The sequence below is a fragment of the Pectinophora gossypiella genome, chromosome 12 (assembly GCF_024362695.1).
Source record: "Pectinophora gossypiella chromosome 12, ilPecGoss1.1, whole genome shotgun sequence".
NCBI classification, from domain to species: Eukaryota; Metazoa; Arthropoda; class Insecta; order Lepidoptera; family Gelechiidae; genus Pectinophora; species Pectinophora gossypiella.
In genome coordinates, this window is record NC_065415.1 from 2,607,443 (window position 1) to 2,631,993 (window position 24,551).

Sequence of the window (24,551 nt, forward strand, 5' to 3'; positions counted from 1 at the left end):
CAAACGGATTGCATACCAGCAACGTACCTTTTTGATTTTCCCGGGTTATTCGTTCATTTACTCATTCTTCCTAAAATTAAGAGCTGTGAATCATCCGTCCCTTTCCTTTTCGACGGATATGAAAATGACGGATATAACTTAAAATAAAATTAGGCGGTGTCTGCAGGAATCGGAGCCAATTTATAGGTAAAATATTTAGGTATATGCTGAATTGCTGACACAGGTACTAGATACCTTTACGATGAACTTATACTTCACCGAAGGTCAAGTTTCTTTAAAATTATATCAATTTATCAACCTGTGCAGCTACTATTGGTCTCATGTAGCATCTGGTCGACGTGCTTCTTGCAGGGGCCTGTTTAATAAAACTTACAATTGTAAATTACAATGACAATCTGATGTACATTGCGGAGTTTGTGATCACAAATATTTTGCAATTTCATATTAGCTACGTAATGAACACGAAATTTTCGTTGTAATTTACAATTGTAAGTTTTATTAAACAGGCCTCAGGTCTCGCCGTCACCCGTTCCCACCGGATAGTGCACCGGCCCCAGTACTCTGACAACCTCGCCAAATTCCCATCTCTGGGACAGGTCCATATAGTTTCGGACCTGTACCCTCCCAGCAGTGGACGATATAGGCTTTCTTATGTTATGTATGTCAAAGTTTTATAACAAGACTTTCTTCATAAATATGTTTACTAAGTAATTTAATCTTCCGTTGAAGGGTACTACTACTAACAATTTCCGGCATCTTATCTATAAATGCATCATTTATTCCAACGAGATGACTGTCAAGTATCTTCAGGCCAAATGCCAATCCAAAACAGTGCATCTTTAAAATAATGACTTGCTCAAGTGGCATCTACAAAAAGGTCAATAAAATGTCGAACAAATCCATCAAGCGAGAGAGTTTGAACTAAGTGACGCATGCGCACCCACTGGTGGCGCCATCTGTTGGCGTTTGATGACGTCAACTCGAGAACTGCAGCGCTATCTCTTGCAGTTAAGCAACTTCCGCGTAACTTCACTGCTAAGCTAATAAAGTATCAATTTGCATGCAGATGGCATTATTGAAGTCACTATTAAGTTGGTTATGGGTTCGGTTACAGTCACAGGACGTTAATCACACTTTTACTTTTCTTTCAGGTTAGGGTTGGTTGGCAACTGGGAACAGGATTTGTCGTTTTTGTTCCTCCGGAAACGGTGGAGTCATCAGTTTTAAATAGGACTAGATGAGACTGCACTTATTTTTCTTAGTATATTGCACTTGACACTGAACGCTCGTGGTCCGTGGTCCAGTGGTTGAGCGTTGGGCTCACGATCCAGAGGTCCTGGGTTCGATTCCCGGTGGAGACATATCACAAATGTTACTTTGTGGTCCCTAGTTTGGTCAGGACATTACAGGCTGATCACCTGATTGACCGGAAGTAAGATCCGTGCTTCGGAAGCCACGTTAAGCCGTTGGTCCCGGTCACTACTTACTGATGTAAGTAAGGTTGTCGTTACATGAGCCATGTCAGGGGCCTTTAGCGGCTCAATAGTAACCCTGACACCAGGGTTGATGAAGTTGGGGTTGGTACTCCACCTCACAACCCATACGATAGAAGAAGACTGAACGGATATGATGTTTGTCACGTTCAATTGGCAGACAAGGTTCATGACCTTTCTATGTATCTCTAGATTTAGATTGATTGGTGTTTGAAAGGTAAGGTGGTGATTCTTGATATCTAGGAACAACTCCATCCTTGGTTTGATCGATCGTTCATCCTGAAGAAATAGGCAGGCACCTATATCTTTTCTTTTCTTTCATTGTACTTTGTGTTTAATTTTACATAGTGATTTCATTAGGAGCATTGTTGGGTTACCTACCAGTTACTAACGTATGTAGGAGGGCGTATAATTATGTAACTATTCAAGATGCACAGGGTCCACTTACCTAACCTGAAGATTTGACAGGTCCGGTTTTGTACAGAAGCGACTGCCTGTCTAATCTTCCAACCCGCGAAGTGAAAACCAGCCCTATACAGGTTAGGTCACATACCTCCGAAACGCATTTCTCGGGTATGTGGATTAACATCGTTATGTCTTCCTTCACCGCTGAGCACGTGATTCAAGATTTTTACTTCATAAACGGAAAATTCCAGTAAAATTATAGCCGCCATTTGTATGGGTCACTAACCAAATTCTATTGAGGTCTTGCGGGTCTCAAATACTTCACACAAGTAATCAAGAACCAATTCAAAGATACAAGCATGTTCGAATCAATTACTATTTGTGTCAATATGAGCATTGAGTATGATATAATACAACGGTCCCCTGGTCCAGTGGTTGAGCGTTAGGCTCACGATCCGGAGGTCTCGGGTTCGCATCCTGGGACCTCCGGATGGCCCTAGTTTGGTTAGGACATTACAGGCTGATCACCTGATTGTCCAAAAAGTAAGATGATCCGTGCTTCGGAAGGCACGTTGAGACGTTGGTCCCGGTTACTACTTACTGATGTAAGTAAGTAGTCGTTACATGAGCCATGTCAGGGGCCTTTAGCGGCTCAGTAATAACCCTGACACCAGGGTTGATGAGGTTGGTAATTCACCGCACAACCCACACGGTAGAAGAAGTATGATACTATAGTACTTAATGACGAGCTAGTGAGTATGGTGACGCAACGGGTGATGCGGTCTGATTACCAGCGTAATGGAACATGACGTGATGCTTTTAGGATTTGATGGTGTTGTGTGAAGATCCTTTTGGAAGTGCATTTTTGATCTTCCCATATTTACCTCACTCTCGCTATTCTTTTCCTTGGAACGGCACAGATTCTAAATCGAAGATGCAAAATACTACTTTTTTATACGTAGTACGTAGTGGTAGTAGTAAAGGAGAAAAAAAAAGAAAAAAAAGGAAGAGATAAAAGAGAAGGTGCAGGTCGTGTCGTATCGGGAGGTGAAGGTTTTGGCGGGAAGAAGAGAGGAATGGCGATTACTCCACCGACAAGACCGCAGCTTTTAAATAGAGAGAGAGAGAGAGAGAGAGAGAGAGAGAGAGAGAGAGTGGTAGTAGTAGTTTTGATTTTTTCCTGTTTGTGCAATAAAGTTTTTGTTATGTTATGTTTGTTCAGTTTTTCCACATTTTCAACAGAGTTATACTTAATAACTCTAACTTGACTATAGTTATTCTATGCTATAGCAGTAGGAAAAAGTTGATTACATACAATGTACCTAAAGGGAAATAGTGGACGTCCAGGGAAATAAGACAAACAAAATTTTCTTCTGTAGGCTCAAGTGGGCTATGAGGTGGATGACCAACTTTAGCAACCCTGGTGTCTGGGTTATTATTTATTATTGAGGCGCCCTAGGCAGCTGCTTATGGATGTGTTTTCAATGTGCTTGTCAAAGGACGAACACATTGAAAACATGGGATTTTAGTAACATTTTTAGTGCACACGTGCACACAATGGTGCTTATTCCTTCCTTACATGCCATCTAAGTTTCCAAACCATATCTCACATAGTGAACGAGTGCCCTCTGCACCGGTTCCCAGGTGGTATAGCCGAGCTGCATTGTGTGACGGATGCAGCAGAGACTTGGTCAAGGGAGCTTAAGCTGGATATTTGATCCAAGCAGGATATTTGTCTGCCATACGCAATAATAATAATAATTGAGGCGCCCTAGGCAGCTGAATATGGGTGTGTTTTCAATGTGCTTGTCAAGAGACGAACACATTGAAAACATAGGATTTTTAGTAAGATTTTGATGCACACGTGCACACAATGGTGCTTATTCCTTCTTTACATGCCATCTAAGTTTATTTTAGGTCATTTTCTTATTCGCCATTAAAGGAAAGGGACGGGTAATCGACAGGCATAAAATTTAAGGAATACACGTCAATTTTAGGCAGAAATTTAACAAACCCTTTCAAAATTATATATTGGCCAATAACCCGACAGAATTAAGTTGACAGCACACGTCATACGGATTCCTTATGACCGAGATGGCTTTTTTAGTTGCCCGGGGTATTCATTCATTTTAAAATTAACAGTTTGTGGCTGACTTTGCTAAATGACGTATTTGCAATTGTTTGCTAAAATAATTTGTGTCTTATTGACAATTGCCAAAAAAAGGCAATCCATACTCGCCAAAAATTTCAGATACGTCGGTTAGCGACGTCAGCGACGAGTTGTCGTTCATCTGTCCCTCCCAATTTCGGCGGATAATAAAATGACAGGTATAACTTAAAATAAAGTTAGGTGGTGTCTGCAGGAATAGGTGCCAATGTTATTAGTGCACATAATTTGACAAAGTAGCTACCTACTTGTACAGAAAGAACAAAGCATGACGAAAGCAAAGGTAAAACCATAGTTTCGCAAAGTAGCATAGTCACAATTTAAGAACATGAACTATGATATTAAAGTAACAGTTTTTACAATTAAAAATATAGCGATAGGTATCAACCTTAGTCAACCACACAAACGAATGTAGTAGGCGCCTGCGCCTGCGCCTGGAGTACGAACGTAAACGAATAGATTTTAATAGATAAGGCGTGCGTGATCGACATCGCGAGGCCGCCAACATTTCGCAACTGGGTTCCCATAGCCCACTTGCACCTTGCGCTTGCGTCGACGAGTAAGTGACAACTTTATTTATTTTAATAACATTCCATTTCGGATTGAATTATTTGTTATTGGATATTGTATCGATATTGCGTGTGAGTATCGTTTGGTCTGAAATTTAATTAAATACCTGTAACAAATATTTTGGCATTATCTTTTGATTTTCCTATAGCCTTTTTATCGCGTTCAATATTCGTAAGTATGTACCTATATCATCTTCCAGGAAAGTCCCTCATTGATTTAATGTGGCCTTTTAGACCCTCTGTTTCTTGTATAATAAGGATAATAGGTAAGGGGATGTTTCATTATTTTAAAAGTACTGCGGGCTTCGCGGTGGTCCACAGTTTGTCTTTAATACGTAGGAATTGAAAAAAAAAAAAAAATGAAAAAAAATGACATACATACAAACATAAACTCACGCCCGTAATCCCTAATGGGGTGGGCAGAGCCACAAGTACTCAAAGACAACTTGCAGCCACTGTTGATACGAAGTCCTAAGATGAATTATGATGAACCTTATTGTGATAAGGGATCAGCCTATCGCCCATAACATTAGCCCGAAAAAAAAATGAATGAATGAATTATCTCTGCTTACCCCGGTGGGAAATAGGCGTGAGTTTATGTATGTACTTATGAATTGTCGGTGTCATGTACACTTCATTGCAGTTACTATGATTACTTTGAAGGTGTAATTTGTTTCGACACGTTCGGATATGACAAAATAACAGGTTTGCATATTTCGTGTTCCTTTACAGGATTATATTTCGGTATAGACGTGGACCATTGGGTGCTCGATATGTACAAGAAACTGCACTTTAAAGATTAAAGTTACACAAGTTAACCATCTTAATAGGTGGATGCTTGATCAATAGAACAGGGTAGGTAATATTTAATGACTCGGTGTGTGGAGATAGTGGACCTTAGATAATATTGTGATTAAGCCCACAATCTATTTAACCGCTTGAAAACGAATATTAGGCAGCTAATTTACTGAAATTGATCACAATATATTTTTAAATAAAGAACGTCTAGGGCCTTGTGCCGTAGTTTTTGAGGTTTTACTTTTCCTCAGCTATACAAGTAGGTAGTGAGAAGCTGCAGTAGTTTTATGCGGTTGAGACATCGACAAAATATAGGTATATTTATGTTAAAATTGACGATTCAAACTGTATTCCTATCGACGGGGAAGAAGCAAATACTCCTATCTTACACAGACCTAACTGTAAGATAGGAGTATTTGCTTCTTCCCCGTCGCTATGTTACCAACAGAATAAAAATATTTTTGAGATCTATAAAGACAGTCTTGTTACTTTTGATTCTATCGAGGGTCGTGAGTCACATCGTCAAAGCAAAGGCTCCCTGTCGTCTGTCATCCACAGCCACAAGTGAAGTTATCTTTTAAAATAGTTATTGGCAGAATGCCTATAGTTGTAGGTAGTCCTAATTGCAGTGTGATTGAGTGTCACACTATTATGAATGAAAGGTCAATGACCCGTGATTAGTGTCCATTAGTGTAACTTAAAAACCCATTGGCAGAATCGAAGCTTTTGACACAAAACAGTAAGGTAGGTTATCCAATCATTTTTTTGTGACTAAACATTATTGGCCCTATTCAATTGCCTGCATAACAAAACCTTTTTCAATTTACTAAGGTGATAATGAGACTGTAGCAAAATGGCGGTCAAGGTTGTTAAAAAAAATTTAAGCCAGCGAAACTAATTACAAGTTCTGCTTCAATAAATGTTTTGGGTGCAGCCACTTGTAACAAAACATTGGAATATTACATGATGTAAATTGTAAGTTATTATTACAATGATAGAAAAATATCAGCTACAATAAGTGGATAAAGTGTTACATAGGCATATATTGTTATATGATATTTGGGTCAGATAAGTTATAGAATTATGGCGCTATATATGGATATAATATCAAGGCTCATTTATATCCAAAAATAAAGATTAAAGATGCATATTAAGTATAACCAAAGTAGGGATCACAAAGTGATTTTCGTGATTTGTCCCCACCGGGAATTGTACCCGCGACCTACGAATCGTGAGCCCAACACTTAAACCACTGGACCACGGAGGCCGTTACTAAGAATCCGTTACTAAGAGGCCGTTAATAAGACTCGTAAATAAGAATAAGGTATTTAGTATTTATTTCCCGCCAAAAGATGCGAAAGAATAGTACCTATGCGACTTACAACACATCCTCATAGTCTAATGTGGAGGTACCATTGATTGATTATAGATCCGTGCTCATCTGCAGTTACATAATCATTGAAAAGACTTTTCCTTCGAGCACACAGCTAACAACTAAGTATTACTTCATCATTATTTGTCCATTTCCCGTCTATCAACTGGTTGACTGCCATTCGATGACGAGTATGACGCTTTCTCTCTCTTAAGGAAGTTTTCTTAGTTCAGTTTGTGTTTCCCGTTTGCTTACATTACTTTGAAAGATTTCGTCGATTTTCATTTGGTTCAAGGTTCTTACAATTCGAAGTAATAAAATTTAGTGTCATCATAGCCAAATACTGGGAGCACTATCTACTATATTGCCATCGACTCGAAAATAAGAAGACATGATGCTATAATATTTAACTTGGCTGTTCCACTACCATGCGCTACATGTTTTCTACATTATTTTGTAAATATCTCGTACAATTAAATTTGTCATTTTCTTTTTTGTATTGTATTTAGACGTAAGTTACTTTTCTTTTTTTAAATAAATGGCCATATTAGCCTTCTTCTTTTTTTATTTTGTTATTTAGACATAAGTTTGATGAATGCATTGTTTATGAGATTGTCACTAACGTTTCTTTTTAAGCTAATGGCCATGTCGCCAGAGCTAAATAAATTTAAAAAAGAAGACATGTTTTTGTCGTCACCCTATAGAGAAAATGGCATAAGCGCCATTTTGAAAAATCACATTCGAATGTGATTTTTGTTAATAAAACCTCGCAACAGGCAGGCTAAAAAGTGGTCTCATTATATTATCCGGAATGCAATTGTATGAAGTCGAGGTTTTCTTGAAGAAAATCACCTCACAATGTATGTTTTCAAAAAGGCGCTTAAGTACGTGGTTTTGTACTGAAGGGCTTAGGTAGCCTCAAAAACGTATGGGTGCAGAAATAAGGTCTCTTGTGTCGAATGAATCCAAGGATCAAGTTACTTAGATGTTTTTGGCTTAATGTACATTTAAATAGCTAATACCTATAGCACGGATAGTACGTGAAATTTAAAAAAAGTCAGGATGAAATATATAAAGTAGAAAATAAAACTTTTTGGAAGTAGAAACGATGTTATGTTTAAGTTAGAAACAAAGGAAAGAAATTTGCAATGTTGCAAAATGCACATTAAAATATTGTTGAGAGATATATTCCAATGGCTTATCTAATAGAAAACTTTGCATGGAAATACACATAATAATAATGTAATCCGACTTGGTGTTATGTATTAGCGAGCAAACACCTAGGAAACTGTGTTATAACTGCTAAGTATAAACACTGCAGAGCGGAAAGTGAAAGTAACTCACCTCGAAGTCCGCCCGATCTCGCACCACCATTACTTTTTTGAAAAAAATCTGGGGCATAGTGTCACCTTCGACCCGGCTTTGTTTCTAAACGACAACAAACTGTCAGACGTCAACTAAAGCCAACAAATCCGAACAAATCCGTCGCGCTTAGTTCCGAAATCCAACTCTTGTTTTTATTGCGAGAATCGAAAACTGTTATTTTTCACTGGCTGTTTAACACAATGTCATTGTCACGCTCACTGTTCTTTTTTCGTTTTCAATAACACTAACCTCATTTGTCGCAAACTTTTTGTCTTGTCACAGTCACCGAAACTTTTTAATTATTTTTTTATTGTTTACTTTTAAAAGGTTTTTAATCACTCGCGATTTGTCACCATTGATCGATATAAGATGTTATTTATTATCTGTATGTGATAAGAAAACATGATCTAACTGATATTTGAGCAGACCTTTCCCTTTAGCAGTGTACCGGCAACTAAGCAGTACGACAACTATAATGTTTATAAGTATGAAATGTCGACGGTAGGACTGTTGCAATGACGCGCCTATTCAGTCGACTATGAACCTTACGGTATACTTGTTTGTATATAAAATAGATAGAAAATACCTTGAAAGTATATAGGTACCGGTGCGTATTTCAAAGGCCCAGTGCAATACAGCTTTGAACAAAGATTGAGTTTGATTTAAAAGATACATTAATTATATTAATGGCGACCTCGAAAATGCTGGTTTAAATGAAAGTGAACAAATAGAAATTGTTATCAAAACTATTTGGGGTGAGACGAAACTTTTTGTTGTGTTTAGAAGAAATGTTTCTGAGAAAGTAATCAAAAATGTTACCTACATTGAACAGCGGTCCCCATGTTATTCAGACAAGTGAATAGGTACTGAAATCTGTGCTAACTTATAGTTTTAGTTAGGTAGGTACATTACATACATTGGTACATATGTACACATTACTATATTAATTTAGTAGAAGGGCTCGTAGCATACTTCCTCTCATCAAAATCTTCACACCAACTTACATGCTCGCCAGTTTAACGGCAAGGATAAAGTGAGTATTTTTTGTAAGCAGTCTATCTAATCTAATCTAGCCTACAAGATCCCACCGCTGGACAAAGGCCTCCCCTTCCTCTTTCCATTTTTCGCGGTCCTGTGCGCACTCCGGCCAGTCCCTCCGGCAAGCGTCCAAGTTGTCACGCCATCTCTTCCGAGGTCTACCACGACGTCTGTACCCGTCGGCTGTGTGAGCAGTAGCACAGAATGAATAGGTAGTATGGTCACGAGCATTAATATGTATACACTTTGGTACCATGTCACATTAACTTTTTTGACAAATTGAACTGTAAGTCGCACTAAATGTCAAATATGTTAGTGCGACAGAGTCCTAAAGTGGGTACATTATATTGCTCATGACTGTACTACGTGTAGTAGGTACTAACTAATATCTGAAAGATAAGTTCCAGATGGGTGTTCAAACAGTTTATAACAACTGTAAGTATAACAAAGGCCTTGGTGGACTGTGCTGTTATTTCCCAAAAAATCTTTTTCTCTGCAACAAAATCATTCAACCACAATATACTTACAGAATAGAAGAAAAAGGTTGGAAAGACCCTAACGCGCATTTTGTATGAGAACCGTTGTCGCCGGTTCAACCCTACTCTCTTTTACTACTACTCCTGCAAACAGATAAGTACGATAGCTCTACTGCTTCTCAAATTCCATAGGCATTTTACCTACAATGAAAGTATATTTCATGTGATAGGCTGCAATTTTATCATTACTTTTAAAATAATAATAATAAAAAAGTTTATTCAGGTAAAACCTACGAGACACATATACATTTACAACATTAAAACATACACACATTAATATTTCGTTGGAAAACATAAAGGCATATGCGTGCCGCAGCTCACCAAAAAGACCAGGGTTCAATGATTGAGGGGGGTTACTTTTCGTAAGATACTCCATAGAAGGACGAGTGGAGTGCGAAGTTGAAGTATGAACTATGTGCTCATACTTGTATGGCGCGCGTTTCGCGCTCACTTGTCCCTTCCAACTTCTTTCTCCTTTCTGTAGATATACCTATGTCATAAAGTAACTTTAAGAATCCGTGTTATATCACAATAGCGTGGTTAGAGGAATCGTAATCATTTGCAGCGTCACCGCATTGGGTCGCAAATGTCGCAATCGTGAGAATATGTGCTACTCTGTGACCGCTCAGGCGAATTGGTTAGCATATCACCAGCTAATAAGAACTGATAGATTAGGTTTCGGATTAGAAGCGAATCTAGGATTTTGTTTTGTTTAGAAATAGAAATACTCTTTATTTGCTTTTGAAAAGGGTACATTAATAGATGGATGAAAAGTAAAATGTTTATTTTTCATAAGAATACAAAAAATATTGGTACTTATAATAAAAACCCCACAAAACCAATTCCTCGGTTTCGAAGTGGAGTTCGCTTAAGTTATTATGTTTTGAAATACTTACAGTTAACACATAGGATGTTGAAATAAAGGGTTACTGGATATAAATTGCACTCCTGACGTATGTCAACCGGCAGCATGTTGTACAGATACGGTATTCGTTTATGGCTGAAGGTAGAAAGTAAAGTAAGTACAGTAGTAAGTAAAGTAAGTCCGCGAAGGGTAAGTAGTAGACACGACTGAATTTGAGATTTTTTAGGGGTGGGCTTGATATACAACTGCATATATGATAATGCGGCGAAAACTTGTCGTTTATTTAGCTATTTGTATATCAAGTTACCGTGCCTTTAGAAACACGGATTTGATTTTCGGACAATATGGTGATCAGCCTGTAATGTCCTAACCAAACTAGGGATAACAAAGAGATTTTTGTGATATGCCTCCACCGGGATTCGAACCCGGAATCGTGAGCCCAACGCTCAACCTCTGAACCACGGAGGCGGTATCATGTAGTCATGAATCGTCTGAAACAGACGTATGAGGCCTATAATTATTATTATGTGTTCAATTGTAACACATTAGTACTGTTTTAAGCTGCTGTAAGTGATTCATTAAATAAATAAATAATAACCGCTATATTGCAAAAGGAAGTCTATAGACCCTGAACTACGGAGTTATTACTTACCTACTGAATTGTATCTATATGAAATCCATAAGTCGACTTGCACAACATGTTTGGAACAATGAACAGTGTGGCACATCATAAGTTATCCTTTTCATCAATAAGTTCACTTCCAACGATCCATTTGCAATAACAATAAGGTCGACACTAACAAAATTCATAACGTCCGCACCAAATATTTCAGTAGAAGAGAAACTTGTGCCGTTTACATAAAAACAATTGCATTTTCCCACATGCAAATACTAAACAAGGAAGTATTAGTAACGCGTCAGTGCAATGCAAATTTACCTGCCAAATTCAGTAAGTGAATACTTAGGTATGTACCTATTATATTGGTGAAAGTATACATTGAGGAATAAATTGATGAATGATAAAATTCCTTAGCGAATTACTATTATGCTTGCGTGGTGTTCACGTAACTAATGTGTCGAGATTAAGTGATAAGCACCTCACCTAAGCTGGACTTTCAGTTGTTTTTTTTATGGATTAAGGTGTTTTATGAGGAACGCGGAGTAATGACCGGTTATGTGGTCAGTTGACGACAATGAAAGAATATGTCTGTTTGTATGTAATTGAAATGGTGTTTATAGAACTATAGAAACACAATACAATACATGTCATACTTACAAGTATTATTAATAGTTTCATGATTATGTAAGTAGATATCTACCTATCTTTGATAATAGTGGAAGAAGCGAAAGTGGTAGGTATTGAAACAAATGATTTTTGCTTACCTTATAGGAAAGTAGGTGAAATAGAAAAGGTATGTAAATACAGATATGTTTCAGAAATTTATAAAGTGGTGTTTACCTGAAGGGCACAGCTAGATGTTATAGACCGGTGAGCATGAGACAAAGAAAACTCCCTTTGAATTTGTACACTGTATAATTTTAAATATACAAATTTAATTATCCATAGGTAGGTAGAAACCCTATGGAGGGAGACAGGTCGCGCTTTGGTCCGTCAGGTTAATTGTCACTCCGTAACAACCATGGGATATCACTATGTTTAAAAACACTGTCCGTACACCTGTAGGCACCTCACTTACTCGAGGACCTCCGACTATCAGGCCTACCTGAGGCGTTCCGGAATACCGTACAGGTGATGAGTTGAGGCCGGCTCAGGCCAGGGCGTGCTGGACGATGGCGGCGCAGCGGGCCAACTGTTACGCAGCTGGCGGGCTGCACGTCCACCGGTCAACCTCGCAGACCTTCACCGGGCCTTATCCGGAGTGTTGACAAAAGGAGAGGCGCAGCACATCCACATGCGCGCCGCACAAAGGAAAGCTTCGACGTGCAAACAACCAAGGCAAGCTCCGCCGAAATGAAGCTTGAAATAACTTGCAAACGCAGAAGAAAACAGTAGCAATCTTCATTCACAAAATTTGTTGAAATAGTCTGATCCAATCATAAACTTCTTCTTAGATTAAAACTTGCAAAAACGTTAAAACTTTAAAACGTTAAAGGAAAAAACAAAAACCCCATCTGCAACAAGGAATGGCAATGATTAGCATGTGGTTCAGCTGACAGCGTGGCAATGCAACTCACGAGTGTAAAACAAAGAAAATAACTTACAGGTTCATCCGGGATAGTTGGGCATCGCTCGGATTAAACCTAAACCCACCCACTGGACCTTAGGCGATGGGATTTCAGTGATGTTGCTGAAAACAAGGACCTCGAGGTTATCACAAAGTTGGTGCAAAAATATGCACGAAGAATTGCGAGGACTCACCATCTCGGTTAAGTTATTTATTTAAATCGAGACATCGGCTCTTGATGTCGCCGATAAATCGTGGCTTTTAATTTGCCCACATTATTGTTACGGCAGTGGAGTCTCCGGCGCTCTCGCGACGTCCCCACTTTCCATAACCTGTCTCTCAGCTCAGCCAGCTGTCAGTCTGACACCAGAACCACGAACAAAGTTGCCAAACTAGAAAAAATCTACCAAACCATAAATTCGCCGAATCAACGACAACAATCGATCGACTTGTTTGATCCAAAACCTAAATAAAATATAATATAATTTCAATAAATGTTGCAGATAATTAAATATACCAAATTTAGAAAAAAATAAAATAATTAAAAATATTCGGGCCCATTGATAACCCTGCAGCGCCATCTGTGATTTCCTGCGGGTAAAATATAAAAACGACGTTATATCGTCAGAAACCACAAGATGTCGCTACAAGGCTCGTTGGTCCGAAATGCTTCGTTACAATACCCCCCTACCCACGAGAGGTTTCGAACTGGGTGAGAAACACGGCTGCCCTCAGCCATAGAGCCTGGAGCGCACAACCAGTCTAAATTTTAACGATTTAAAAAAAAACTGCCACAAAAGACAAGACAACTAAACAATTTATAAAAAAAACGTAACGAAGCACAAACACCAACATCTAAACAGCACGACCCTAAGCACAACAATTACCCCGACCTGTTATTCATCACCATTCATTGATCACCTTTCACTTCTTTCATATAGTAGCACCCAGTATCCATTTCACTGGGTGTCACCCACATTCATACCCCTGATGAGCTGACGACTATCTTAGTGTCACTCGATATCCCAATTCTAAAGACAAAGACAAAACAACAGTTGCTAGAGGCTTATTTAAGGAGTCACTACCCGCTCCGTCGAAAAACAAAAAAAAATAGTCAACCTAAAGAGGTTTCCTATTTAAATGAATTTCTAATAAATGGCTACTATAAAGCCTAAAAAATGTTGTCACGAGCAACATGAAAACTATATTAAATAGTTGGCTATAACCGCCCATAAAAAAAAACATAAACGCTATATTGAGCGTTCATAAAAACGCTGCGTTGCAGACGCTAGTGTGTATGGGCCTTATCAGTGCACCATAAACTCACTAAAAAAAAACATTCAACATAAACAACATTTATCAATCTTGTTATTTTTAAATCAAGACTTAATTGATAGTCTTTAACTACATAAATAAACCGTGTTTGTTATAAAAAGGTTGTTACTAGGTCCTAATGACACAAGTAACCCCAAAATTTTTTTCTAAATGTTATTGAATGCTAACCATGAAAAGGAAAAATTCTCCAATGAGTGACCGCAAGCTTTAAGATTCCCATTCTGCTTCGATTGGATGTCCCTATCGACAGACTCCGTGCATACTACACGCTCAAGACGGTGATGAAGATGATTATACAAAGCCCTAGCACGCATAAGGCGATGACGTTCCCTAGACTTCACTGCAGTATCAATCTTTGCCTGCAGCTCCTTCAGCTTTTCGGTGATAATTGGGAATTCGGCCAGTGGCTTCCACTCATCGTCCAGTACTTCATCCGGAGAGAAACCAGTGATCAACTCCCTAAGCTGCTTCTTCATTTTGAGAACAATATCAGCTGGTGCTTCAGCACAAATACTCACTCCATAAACCAACTCATAACGGAGCAGTGATTGCAAATAAACAGTTTGGACATCTATGGTTGTGTTCTGGAGCTATAATCTCAAGATTGAAAAGAGGTTTTAAGTAAACTGAAGTAAATCTATATTTCAAAATGTACCCGTCTGCCTCCAAAACTTATTTTCTAAATTATGTAAAAATTTTTCATTGAATATAAACCAAATTAGTGTAATTCTCTCACAACATCAATTCTCAGTCTATTCCTGTAAATAATTTTCAAAATAATAAAAGAAACAACAGTGTTTTATAATAAATTTTGTTTGTTGAAGGTTATGTTTACTTTTAATTGTTATTGTCAAGTTGTAATATGTTGTGAATAAATAAAGATTGTAAAGCAAGTTGTCTACTAAATATTACTCAATAAAGATGTTATTGGAAGACAGTTCTATAATTATTTCAATAAAAACAAATAAGCAAAATGTTTGCCATCAGCGGCACACACAACAGTCAATAATGATGATGAAACAAAGATACTAAATTTCAATTTCTAACTAATGTCCTGTTATAAATATGTTTAAAAAAAACTAGAAAGTAATTTATTATAATTGTTTTTAAATGTGAAATTGTTTTTTTAATTAAATATGTTAACAAACTTTTATTGTTGGTAAGTTATTTTAAGTCCAAATTTTAACAAAAGCTCAATACTCATAAAAAAAAATTTGCTAGTAAGCATCAAATAAATGTTCAAAATATGGTTTTAACCCTGTAATTATACAAAAGGTTAAATAAATAATGAAAACACAAATGTAGTAGCTACTAAATATGACAATAAGCCCTGGACCACTTTGGTCTTAAATTTGGGTTTAAAACTTATTGTACAAAAAAAAGTATTTAAGTTAGGTCTCTGTATGAGGCCTAGAACCTTACTTATGCTAAGAAACAGACACAACTTAACCTAGGATGCAACATAAACACAAACAATTCACACAAAATCCCATCACTTTTAATAATAAAAAAAAAATACACTGTTTTCACAAAAAAATTTCTTAAAGTTTATGCCAACACCACTTATATACTAAAATGGTTGTACAGAGCGACAATTTCACCAAGAAGGGCGCCACTGAAACAAATTTGCTATAATGGTATTCCATAAAAAAAAAAATGGGCCGTTAGGTAAAGTGTCTCTCTGTGACATGACCATAAGATAGCACTAGGTTTTAAAATATCTTTCCGTCCTCCTTGTAGGCACCTCACTTACTCGAGGACCTCCGACTATCAGGCCTACCTGAGGCGTTCCGGAATACCGTACAGGTGATGAGTTGAGGCCGGCTCAGGCCAGGGCGTGCTGGACGATGGCGGCGCAGCGGGCCAACTGTTACGCAGCTGGCGGGCTGCACGTCCACCGGTCAACCTCGCAGACCTTCACCGGGCCTTATCCGGAGTGTTGACAAAAGGAGAGGCGCAGCACATCCACATGCGCGCCGCACAAAGGAAAGCTTCGACGTGCAAACAACCAAGGCAAGCTCCGCCGAAATGAAGCTTGAAATAACTTGCAAACGCAGAAGAAAACAGTAGCAATCTTCATTCACAAAATTTGTTGAAATAGTCTGATCCAATCATAAACTTCTTCTTAGATTAAAACTTGCAAAAACGTTAAAACTTTAAAACGTTAAAGGAAAAAACAAAAACCCCATCTGCAACAAGGAATGGCAATGATTAGCATGTGGTTCAGCTGACAGCGTGGCAATGCAACTCACGAGTGTAAAACAAAGAAAATAACTTACAGGTTCATCCGGGATAGTTGGGCATCGCTCGGATTAAACCTAAACCCACCCACTGGACCTTAGGCGATGGGATTTCAGTGATGTTGCTGAAAACAAGGACCTCGAGGTTATCACAAAGTTGGTGCAAAAATATGCACGAAGAATTGCGAGGACTCACCATCTCGGTTAAGTTATTTATTTAAATCGAGACATCGGCTCTTGATGTCGCCGATAAATCGTGGCTTTTAATTTGCCCACATTATTGTTACGGCAGTGGAGTCTCCGGCGCTCTCGCGACGTCCCCACTTTCCATAACCTGTCTCTCAGCTCAGCCAGCTGTCAGTCTGACACCAGAACCACGAACAAAGTTGCCAAACTAGAAAAAATCTACCAAACCATAAATTCGCCGAATCAACGACAACAATCGATCGACTTGTTTGATCCAAAACCTAAATAAAATATAATATAATTTCAATAAATGTTGCAGATAATTAAATATACCAAATTTAGAAAAAAATAAAATAATTAAAAATATTCGGGCCCATTGATAACCCTGCAGCGCCATCTGTGATTTCCTGCGGGTAAAATATAAAAACGACGTTATATCGTCAGAAACCACAAGATGTCGCTACAAGGCTCGTTGGTCCGAAATGCTTCGTTACAGTATGTCAGGATAGTACGAGTATGTAGTAAGTAGAATTCTATGGCCTACCCCAATGGGAAATAGGCGTAATCTTATGTAAGTGTATATCTACATACCACTTAAATTAAGGACTATCTAATTTTTTACTTCAAAAACTTTCTACGAGTATGAGTAGGTAATTTAAAAAAACTGTAGGTTTTCTTACAAAAACTGACGAATAATAAAATAGACATATTCCTCAATAGAAAAGTCTAATCACGAGTTAGAAACAAAACATGCTGTTTGTTTTGAGGTATTTTTTGTGACTTATTGTAGATTTGCCGCGGATGGCATTAACTACTTGGCCGGAATTTGTTTTGACGAAAATATAAGAGTATATTATTATTTATTAATAAAGTACTTACGTTTAAATCATATCCGTTGGTGACCCAAGTCCTGCGATTCAGGATGCTACACTTCCTCCGCCATCTCGTCAATAGTCCATCATTACTCCTGCGTTTCGACCGACGTATCACTGTGTACCGCTCCATAGTCCATACCTCACAAAACACTCGATGTATAACTAAACATAACCATTTCACAACACACGATCACTGCAGCCAACCGACGTGTTAAAACTAAATTGTATTTAGAAAAACAACAAACCCAACCAGAGCAAATTATAATTTCTGTTATATAAAATGTAACGAACTGGAATGAATTAATTACGACTCTCCGAATACATTAGCTACCCCAAATTACGAGGTGTTCAAACTTTTGCAACAATTTAGAAAGTGTTATTAATGTGTGTATGTTAAAAGACCTTTATTTAAAAAGTTATTTCCTTATCATAAAAATGGTGTCCGGAATTTTAAAAATGGAAACAAAACAAATTCGCGCGCGTCGCCGTGGTGCGTTCAGAAACGTCGTCCGGTGACTAAACTAAGGTTTAATAATAAACATTGGCTACTCTTTATTGTCGCCTTATTTGTGTTACGGTATGTTGGATCCAATACGGGTGCGTGATATGAATGTATGTGCCGTCGATTTTGATTGTCGGGGCGTACAATGGGCACTCGACATGCGTTGGGCGACTGTCCTCGATGTCACTGTACTAGTAGGCAATTTTCCCAACCTAAATAGTTTGATCAAGGACGTATCTTTTGTTTGATAGACATAATTTGAATTCTGAACGCGCCTAGCTCCAGTAACATGCATTTTCAATACATTTAATGCTCTACTTGCGTAGTTAATGTGTATATTTGTGAAAGCACGTTTGCCCTAAAAGGGTTGAAGTGTGTTGCAGCTACATTTAGTATGCCTAATAAAGTTCTAACTCTATATTCTGAGGTGGAATAAGTACACGATACTCTATATAAGGTACTTCGTATGATTTTAGTAGGCTTGAGGAAATATAATCACATAAGTAGATCATGTTTAGTGAATGTGTTTGAGGTAAACCACGTTGGTGTCATGTTGTTTTTGGTTGCAGCATAATTACACTTCTCATCAAAAAAATCGAAACACTTCCGTTTTCATTGTTTCTGTCCGAATTTAACACAAAAAAGAATTCATACGATGAAAAAAAATACATAAATGTATAGCTGGCAGTTTGGCCATTACAGTAATAAGCGAAAATTCTAAATTCAAAATTAGAATTTCATTTGTTTATCTTATAAACGAAATGAATCACTGTTTTGAGACAAATGTGTGTTTAGGGTTGGAGTACATTTAGCGTTTAAAAACTAAAAATTGGCGCCTATCCTTAAACTTTTTGTTTTTTATTTCAATACTGTGACTTTGGGACGTCTGAAAAAAGGTTTTTTTTCTAAAACGTATGGATACTTCGCCCGCAGAAGCCGCCCAAGTTGTGGCATTGCTGGATTCTGGCCTTAGTCAGCGTGTTGTGGCTGCAAGACTGCATCTAAGCCTGTCATCTGTTCATAGAGTCTATAAACGTTATCGGGAGACTGGTTTGTTCACGCGCCGTTCAGGATCTGGCAGGAATCGGGTCACTTCTGAGCGAGATGATCGATTTATTGTAACAACTTCTTTAAGAAATCGACGCCTTAACGCTTTTCAACTGCAGCAGCGGCTTCGTGTTGTACGAAGGGTGGCTGTAAGTGACTCTACAATTAGAAGAAGGTTGAAGGATCGTGGACTGGTACCGCATAAGCCAGCAAATGGGCCGAAATTAACTGCAGACCATCGAAGAGCGCCCCTTAACTTTGCACGTGAGCACCTAAATTGGTCATACCTACAGTGGAGCAAAGTTCTCTTTTCTGATGAGTGTAAAATTATGCTGTATGGTAACGACGGAAGGAACAAGGTCTACAGAAGAGACGGAGAACGCTATGCACAATGCTGCATTGAAGAAAAGGTCAGCTATGGTGGCGGTTCGTGGACGGTTTGGGGAGGAATCAGCGCCGACGGTAAGACGGAGCTTGCTTTCGTGTCTGGGCCACGTCTGCCTGCACTAAACTGTCATCGGTACGTCGAAGAGTGTCTCGAGCCTCATGTGATGCCCTATGCACATTTTATTGGCAACGGCTTCATATTCATGCACGACAATGCCCGGGCTCACACCGCGGGCGTCGTACGAGATTATCTTAACGAAGTCGATATCTCTATTATGGAATGGCCAGCAAGAAGCCCGGACATGAATCCCATTGAACATCTGTGGGATGAATTAAAGAGACGAATTCGAGCAAGAGATCCTGCCCCAGAAACACTTAGCCAGCTGCAAGATGCAATCCAAGAGGAATGGGACAATATACCACAGCATGTGATCGTGACTCTCATCCGATCGATGAAGAACCGTATGGAAGCCGTAATTAGAGCTCGGGGAGGGAATACAAGTTATTAAATAAACGTTTTTTAGCTTTTTTTTTCATTTACGTGTGTTGTTTTATCCATTTCCTTTATACTCCATACGGAATAAAAATGACTCATTTAACAAAATACGAAACCTATGAAAAATTCATTTAAATTTAGAACATTAACATTAAGATTTGATAAGCTCATATTACTCACTATTAAACGACATTTAACATTTATTCCTAAATGTACACATTTTTCTGATAATCCTGACAAAACGTAAACTTGCAAGGTGTTTCGATTTTTTTGATGAGAAGTGTATGTTGTCATTCGGTTTTTCGTTTGCAGGTCTTTGCGTTTCTTTATTTATCGGTGGAGTAATATTTATAGTTATTCTGTTAGGTTTGCTAAGAGCATTTTCATAAGTAAGATCCGGAATAGAAACCACGGAGGCTGTTAAGGTTTTCTAAGGACATCTCCAATTTGGAAAAAAACAGAATAAAATAAATATTTAAGGGGAGGCCTGGGGTATAGGGGCCTATAACAAACGTGATTTTTTTCCTTTTTTGCTCAATATAAATAAGTGCAACAGGTACGCAATATGAAAGTTGTGAACCTACAGTTGTTTACTTAGTCAATGGTACGGAACCCTCGCACTTGGCCGGTTTTTATTCTCAGCGTTCTTCAAAATTGTTTCGTAAATTACCTAACCTGAAGGCGTAGGTAATTTAGAGCACAGAACGTGGTTTTCGATTATTATTATTTTTTTTTACCTTTGTTGGGTTTGCTCTGGCCCCAGACTTGCCCGAAGGCATTGACGAGGCCTAAGACAAGTCTAGAATTACTGTTGTATAAACTAACAACAACATTTCAATAATTAAAACACATAATAACGGGTTCTTACCGCGTTTGAAATAGGGATATGAGACTCCCGATCATCCCGTATCAGTCATCCCGTGATCATGGCACTTGCAACAGTGTCGAAATATCGGGAGTCTCATATCCCTATTTCAAACGCGGTAAGAACCCGTTATTATGTGTTTTAATTATGATAATAACCGCGTAAACTTAAAACAATGTATATGGGTCATTCTTCTTTTTTATCGACAATAAGAAGTCATTTTCTCGTTATATCGGATTTAACATCTTTCATTATAACGGCAATAAATATTTAAAAAACATCATATAGAGATGTGTCTGTAGAGGAGTATTTAGTGTTTCTCTTTATCTTGGTAATATACTGTTCCTTGCAGGCGCATTGCAAAATATATTGTGACAGAGTGGCCCTTTTCATCGGAGACAGCATTTCGATTTACCACTCTGTCACAGAATTTTGTGAAAAACAACCAAGCTACGTTAATCACTAATCGAGGAACCGATTAGTATTTCGCTAGTATTTTAAGTATAATAAGGTAACTATATTTTTGGACAATGGAAAGAATAAATAAAATTCTAAAACATATAACATATCAGAGCGAAGGACAGATCATTGTCGATAAAAAAGAAGAACGACCCATAAACAGCATTTCAAGACTATTGACAGCCTCCATCGGTTTCGCAGCGGAAGTAAGAGGTTATAAAACTTTATGACCATAAAACGTGGTTCCGCAAAGTGGTTCGATCGAAAATCGTGAACCGATGTTGCATAACTGTTTATGCATCCCATTACTGGGCTCAGTGGGCCTGCTGAAATAATATTCACTTTCGTTGATGGTTTTATTGGCATCTTTCCTGGCTTCGTTACCAAAAAAATAGATTGTGCTATTCAGGTTTAACGTGATAATAACCTATTTTCTCATTGCTCGGGGTATAGGTATTCAAAGATAACGTAACATACATAAACAGCCTACTTATATACGTCCCACTGCTGGGCACAGGCCTCCCCTCAATCAACCGGAGGCCAATCAACAGTCAACAGCGCGGGAGTGGATACTCGGCCTAGTAAATAGAACAGTCGAGTATGTTGTTGTTGTTGTTGTATGTTGTATGTTGGGCTATCTCGCCAAATAACTCGGCCGCGCACTCGTCGTAATGTTCATACACAGCGACTACTCGGACGAGCGCACTGTCCCGCCCGTCCACTCGGTAGGTGTGATCAAGGCATTACGAGTTAAGCGGCACATGGTAAGCTACTTCCGTAAGAGGGTCATCGATTTTTTATGCAAATAAAATGCATTATAAAACCTGCTGTTATGAAAAATATGTTCTATCGCCGCATCGATCAAACGAAGATGAATCGATAAGTAAGTATTGCATAATATGCAATAAAAATATATGAATATTATTTATAGATACCTACCTACCTATTAGTGTTAGTAGTGAAACTCGTTTGGTAAGAGTCAACTACTGGTTACTTATACAAACAGATAAAGAGACAGGTATCACCAAAAAGGTTTCTTTTTATTATACGGAACCTTAAAATAAAAATGATTCGTTTATGTAAGTAGTTTTCAGTCCGCGATTTCCTTTGCGGTAATAAGATTTTGGCACTAAGTCTGTAGTCTGCACCCGCGGTCGTTACCAGTAGTGTGCATCTCATAATATAGGCATTAAAGTCTGTAGTACCTGCCCCAGATCTAACTCATAAATATAAAAACAAAAACACAAATTTAATACAGAATAAGTCCGTTCGTATACACAAAGCCATAAAGCCTCCATAAAGTAGGTAGGCACTATTTTATCATTGGAGAACCTGCTTGTTTAGAATCTTATCATTTCTGAAAAATATATACGTAGGTACCTAATTAATAAATAACTAAACTAATTAAGAAATAAAGATCATAAATATTTAGGTATACATAAATTTTATATTTATGTCGATATTAAAAATGCGATTACAGATATTGTTGTATATAGTTAACACCAATATTTAAACGACCAATTAGTTATGACGTGTTTGCTTTATTCATGCATAATATTAACCTGAATTTGCGATTAGATACGGTCGCCCATTGAAAACAGACTATCACTTTCTCATATTAAATCTTTAGGTGGTTAGGTAGGTTACCTAGGCTACATAGAACCTGAACTTCTGCTGAACCACAAAAGATGTCGCGCGGCAGGTATAAATACAACTAGCTGAAATGCTTTGAAAAAAATGTTCTTACAGCTATAAAATGTATTGAAAAGTAATAATACTCCTTTAACTAAAATGACCAATCAATTTTTTTTTACAAAATGTGCCAGTTATTAAAGACGGTGCTTCTTTTTAGTAACTCAGTTGTTTCTTTTTTAATATTTAGTAAAATAATTTCATTACAAAAGACAAGACAAAAGGCTGAATAATATTTTGTACTTCACGTTTTTTTTTGCGTTATCATGTTGGCTGCATTGTCTGAAATGTCAAAAATGTCAAAATTCGACAGTGATGGTTTCCAAATAGTTACCTCGAAACGTTTTTCCAAAAATAAACCGACGAAAATCCCTGCTAAAGAAGCGTTAATTGAAAAGGAGGAAACATTAATCGACATCGAGAAAGCTATAAGGTAATCTCTACTTGGTAACTCAGAACTTTCATGCTTACTCTTTGAGGTTATGTCGTATAATATGTTTGTTATTTTCGTGTTTTCAGCCGCATAAATTCTGCTGTGGACGACTTAAAAGTTTCTAATTACTTAAAAGAGGTGTCAGTATCTGTGAGTACCTTAGTTCAATCCAAAAAAGTTGCTGAAATAGTTTGTTTTGGACTTGGGCATATAGGAGAGTGCCAAATATCTAGACACCAGTTGGCATATTTACTATGTTTGAAAGACATCTGCGGGACTTCTAAAGTGTTAGCACACGATCCTATATTTTACAAAAGTGAATGTGATATTTTAAAGAGGTTAAATATCGAAGTTATTGATGAAAACAAGGAGGGCGATTACATAATTTCTGATAAAGAAATTACTATAGTGTACCTACCACATTGCCCTAAACAACTCACTAACAACTTTCTTTGGAGCAATTGGGGTGTCAAACTACAAAATTGCATTCTAATTTGTAACAGTTTTACATCATTAATTGAAAATCATCCCAGTAGAATTACATTAAAAACAGTACCATACATCTATAATATTTATCCACATTGTACTGAAATTCCATTAAAAAATAATTTCAAATTCACTGATATTTTCAACGACACAGCAATTCATTATTTCCCAGAAGATAAATTAGAAAAACTCAATTCGGAATTTTGGATAAAAGGTGATAAACCACAGTACGAAAATAGTGAAGAATTCATTACATCTCTTATGATTGAAAAGCTGAACATTTAATTCTTTTGAAGGTTTGAAAAATGGCACATATTACTTCGAAGCCAGTCCTTGTGACACTCCGTCAACTTCTATCGGAGATTCGTAAGCAAAGTTCAACAAAGAAATTGGCTGAAAATCAGACTGCAAGATATATCTTGGATCAGTATCGCAAGTACCAGACAACGGATCAGCAGCTTTGCAAAGCCATAGATGAGATGCACTATAGAGCGAAGACGTACCATGATTATTTGTACTTTGGCAGAAAATACCGGGAGATTAACACGGAATTCAAGGGAAAGGGTGAACGTTCTGTGGAGGACACTGCACGCATGGTAGGATTCAAATTACCTCACGACCCAAAACCATAAATTATTTATTTTTTTGTGATAAATTAATAGTACAATAGATAGAGTTGCTGTAAATATTATATTAGATTTTTGTTGTAAAGTTGCATTTTTAATTAATCTGACCTTTGAATGGAAGGAAAAAT

General features: G+C 37.7%; 2 protein-coding genes and 2 long non-coding RNA genes across 6 annotated transcripts in view; 1 reads left to right on the plus strand and 3 right to left on the minus strand.

The window, feature by feature from the left end:
* LOC126371436 (uncharacterized) overlaps window positions 1-17,740 on the minus strand; it is a 116,352-nt gene extending 98,612 nt beyond the window's left edge. Inside the window, exon 1 of one of the 2 annotated variants that reach the window (XM_050016722.1) lies at window positions 17,435-17,740. In XM_050016722.1, the coding sequence (XP_049872679.1) occupies window positions 17,435-17,560 (126 nt within the window). In that variant the 5' untranslated portion in view covers window positions 17,561-17,740. Of the gene's footprint in view, window positions 1-8,148; window positions 8,588-17,434 lie in introns of those variants that run through there. The other variant, XM_050016723.1, reaches the window with a different exon arrangement.
* Window positions 12,124-13,316, minus strand: LOC126371563 (uncharacterized). The gene is made up of 2 exons (XR_007567057.1): window positions 12,832-13,316; window positions 12,124-12,741 (listed from the first exon to the last, which is right to left on the minus strand). It is a non-coding gene; the product is annotated as an uncharacterized LOC126371563 (long non-coding RNA).
* On the minus strand, window positions 15,612-16,893 carry LOC126371564 (uncharacterized). The gene is made up of 2 exons (XR_007567058.1): window positions 16,409-16,893; window positions 15,612-16,318 (listed from the first exon to the last, which is right to left on the minus strand). It is a non-coding gene; the product is annotated as an uncharacterized LOC126371564 (long non-coding RNA).
* A 5,425-nt stretch (window positions 17,741-23,165) lies between the features above and the next one.
* Window positions 23,166-24,508, plus strand: LOC126371518 (protein FMC1 homolog). 2 transcript variants are annotated; one of them, XM_050016839.1, is made up of 3 exons: window positions 23,238-23,311; window positions 23,398-23,461; window positions 24,094-24,508. In XM_050016839.1, the coding sequence occupies exon 3, from the start codon at window positions 24,103-24,105 to the stop codon at window positions 24,427-24,429; it is 327 nt and encodes a 108-aa protein (XP_049872796.1). In that variant the 5' UTR covers window positions 23,238-23,311; window positions 23,398-23,461; window positions 24,094-24,102; the 3' UTR covers window positions 24,430-24,508. The 2 variants fall into 2 exon arrangements, with proteins under 2 accessions (XP_049872795.1, XP_049872796.1); XM_050016838.1 differs by having other exon boundaries at window positions 23,166-23,311; window positions 23,398-24,220.
* The last annotated feature ends 43 nt before the right edge of the window (window positions 24,509-24,551 follow it).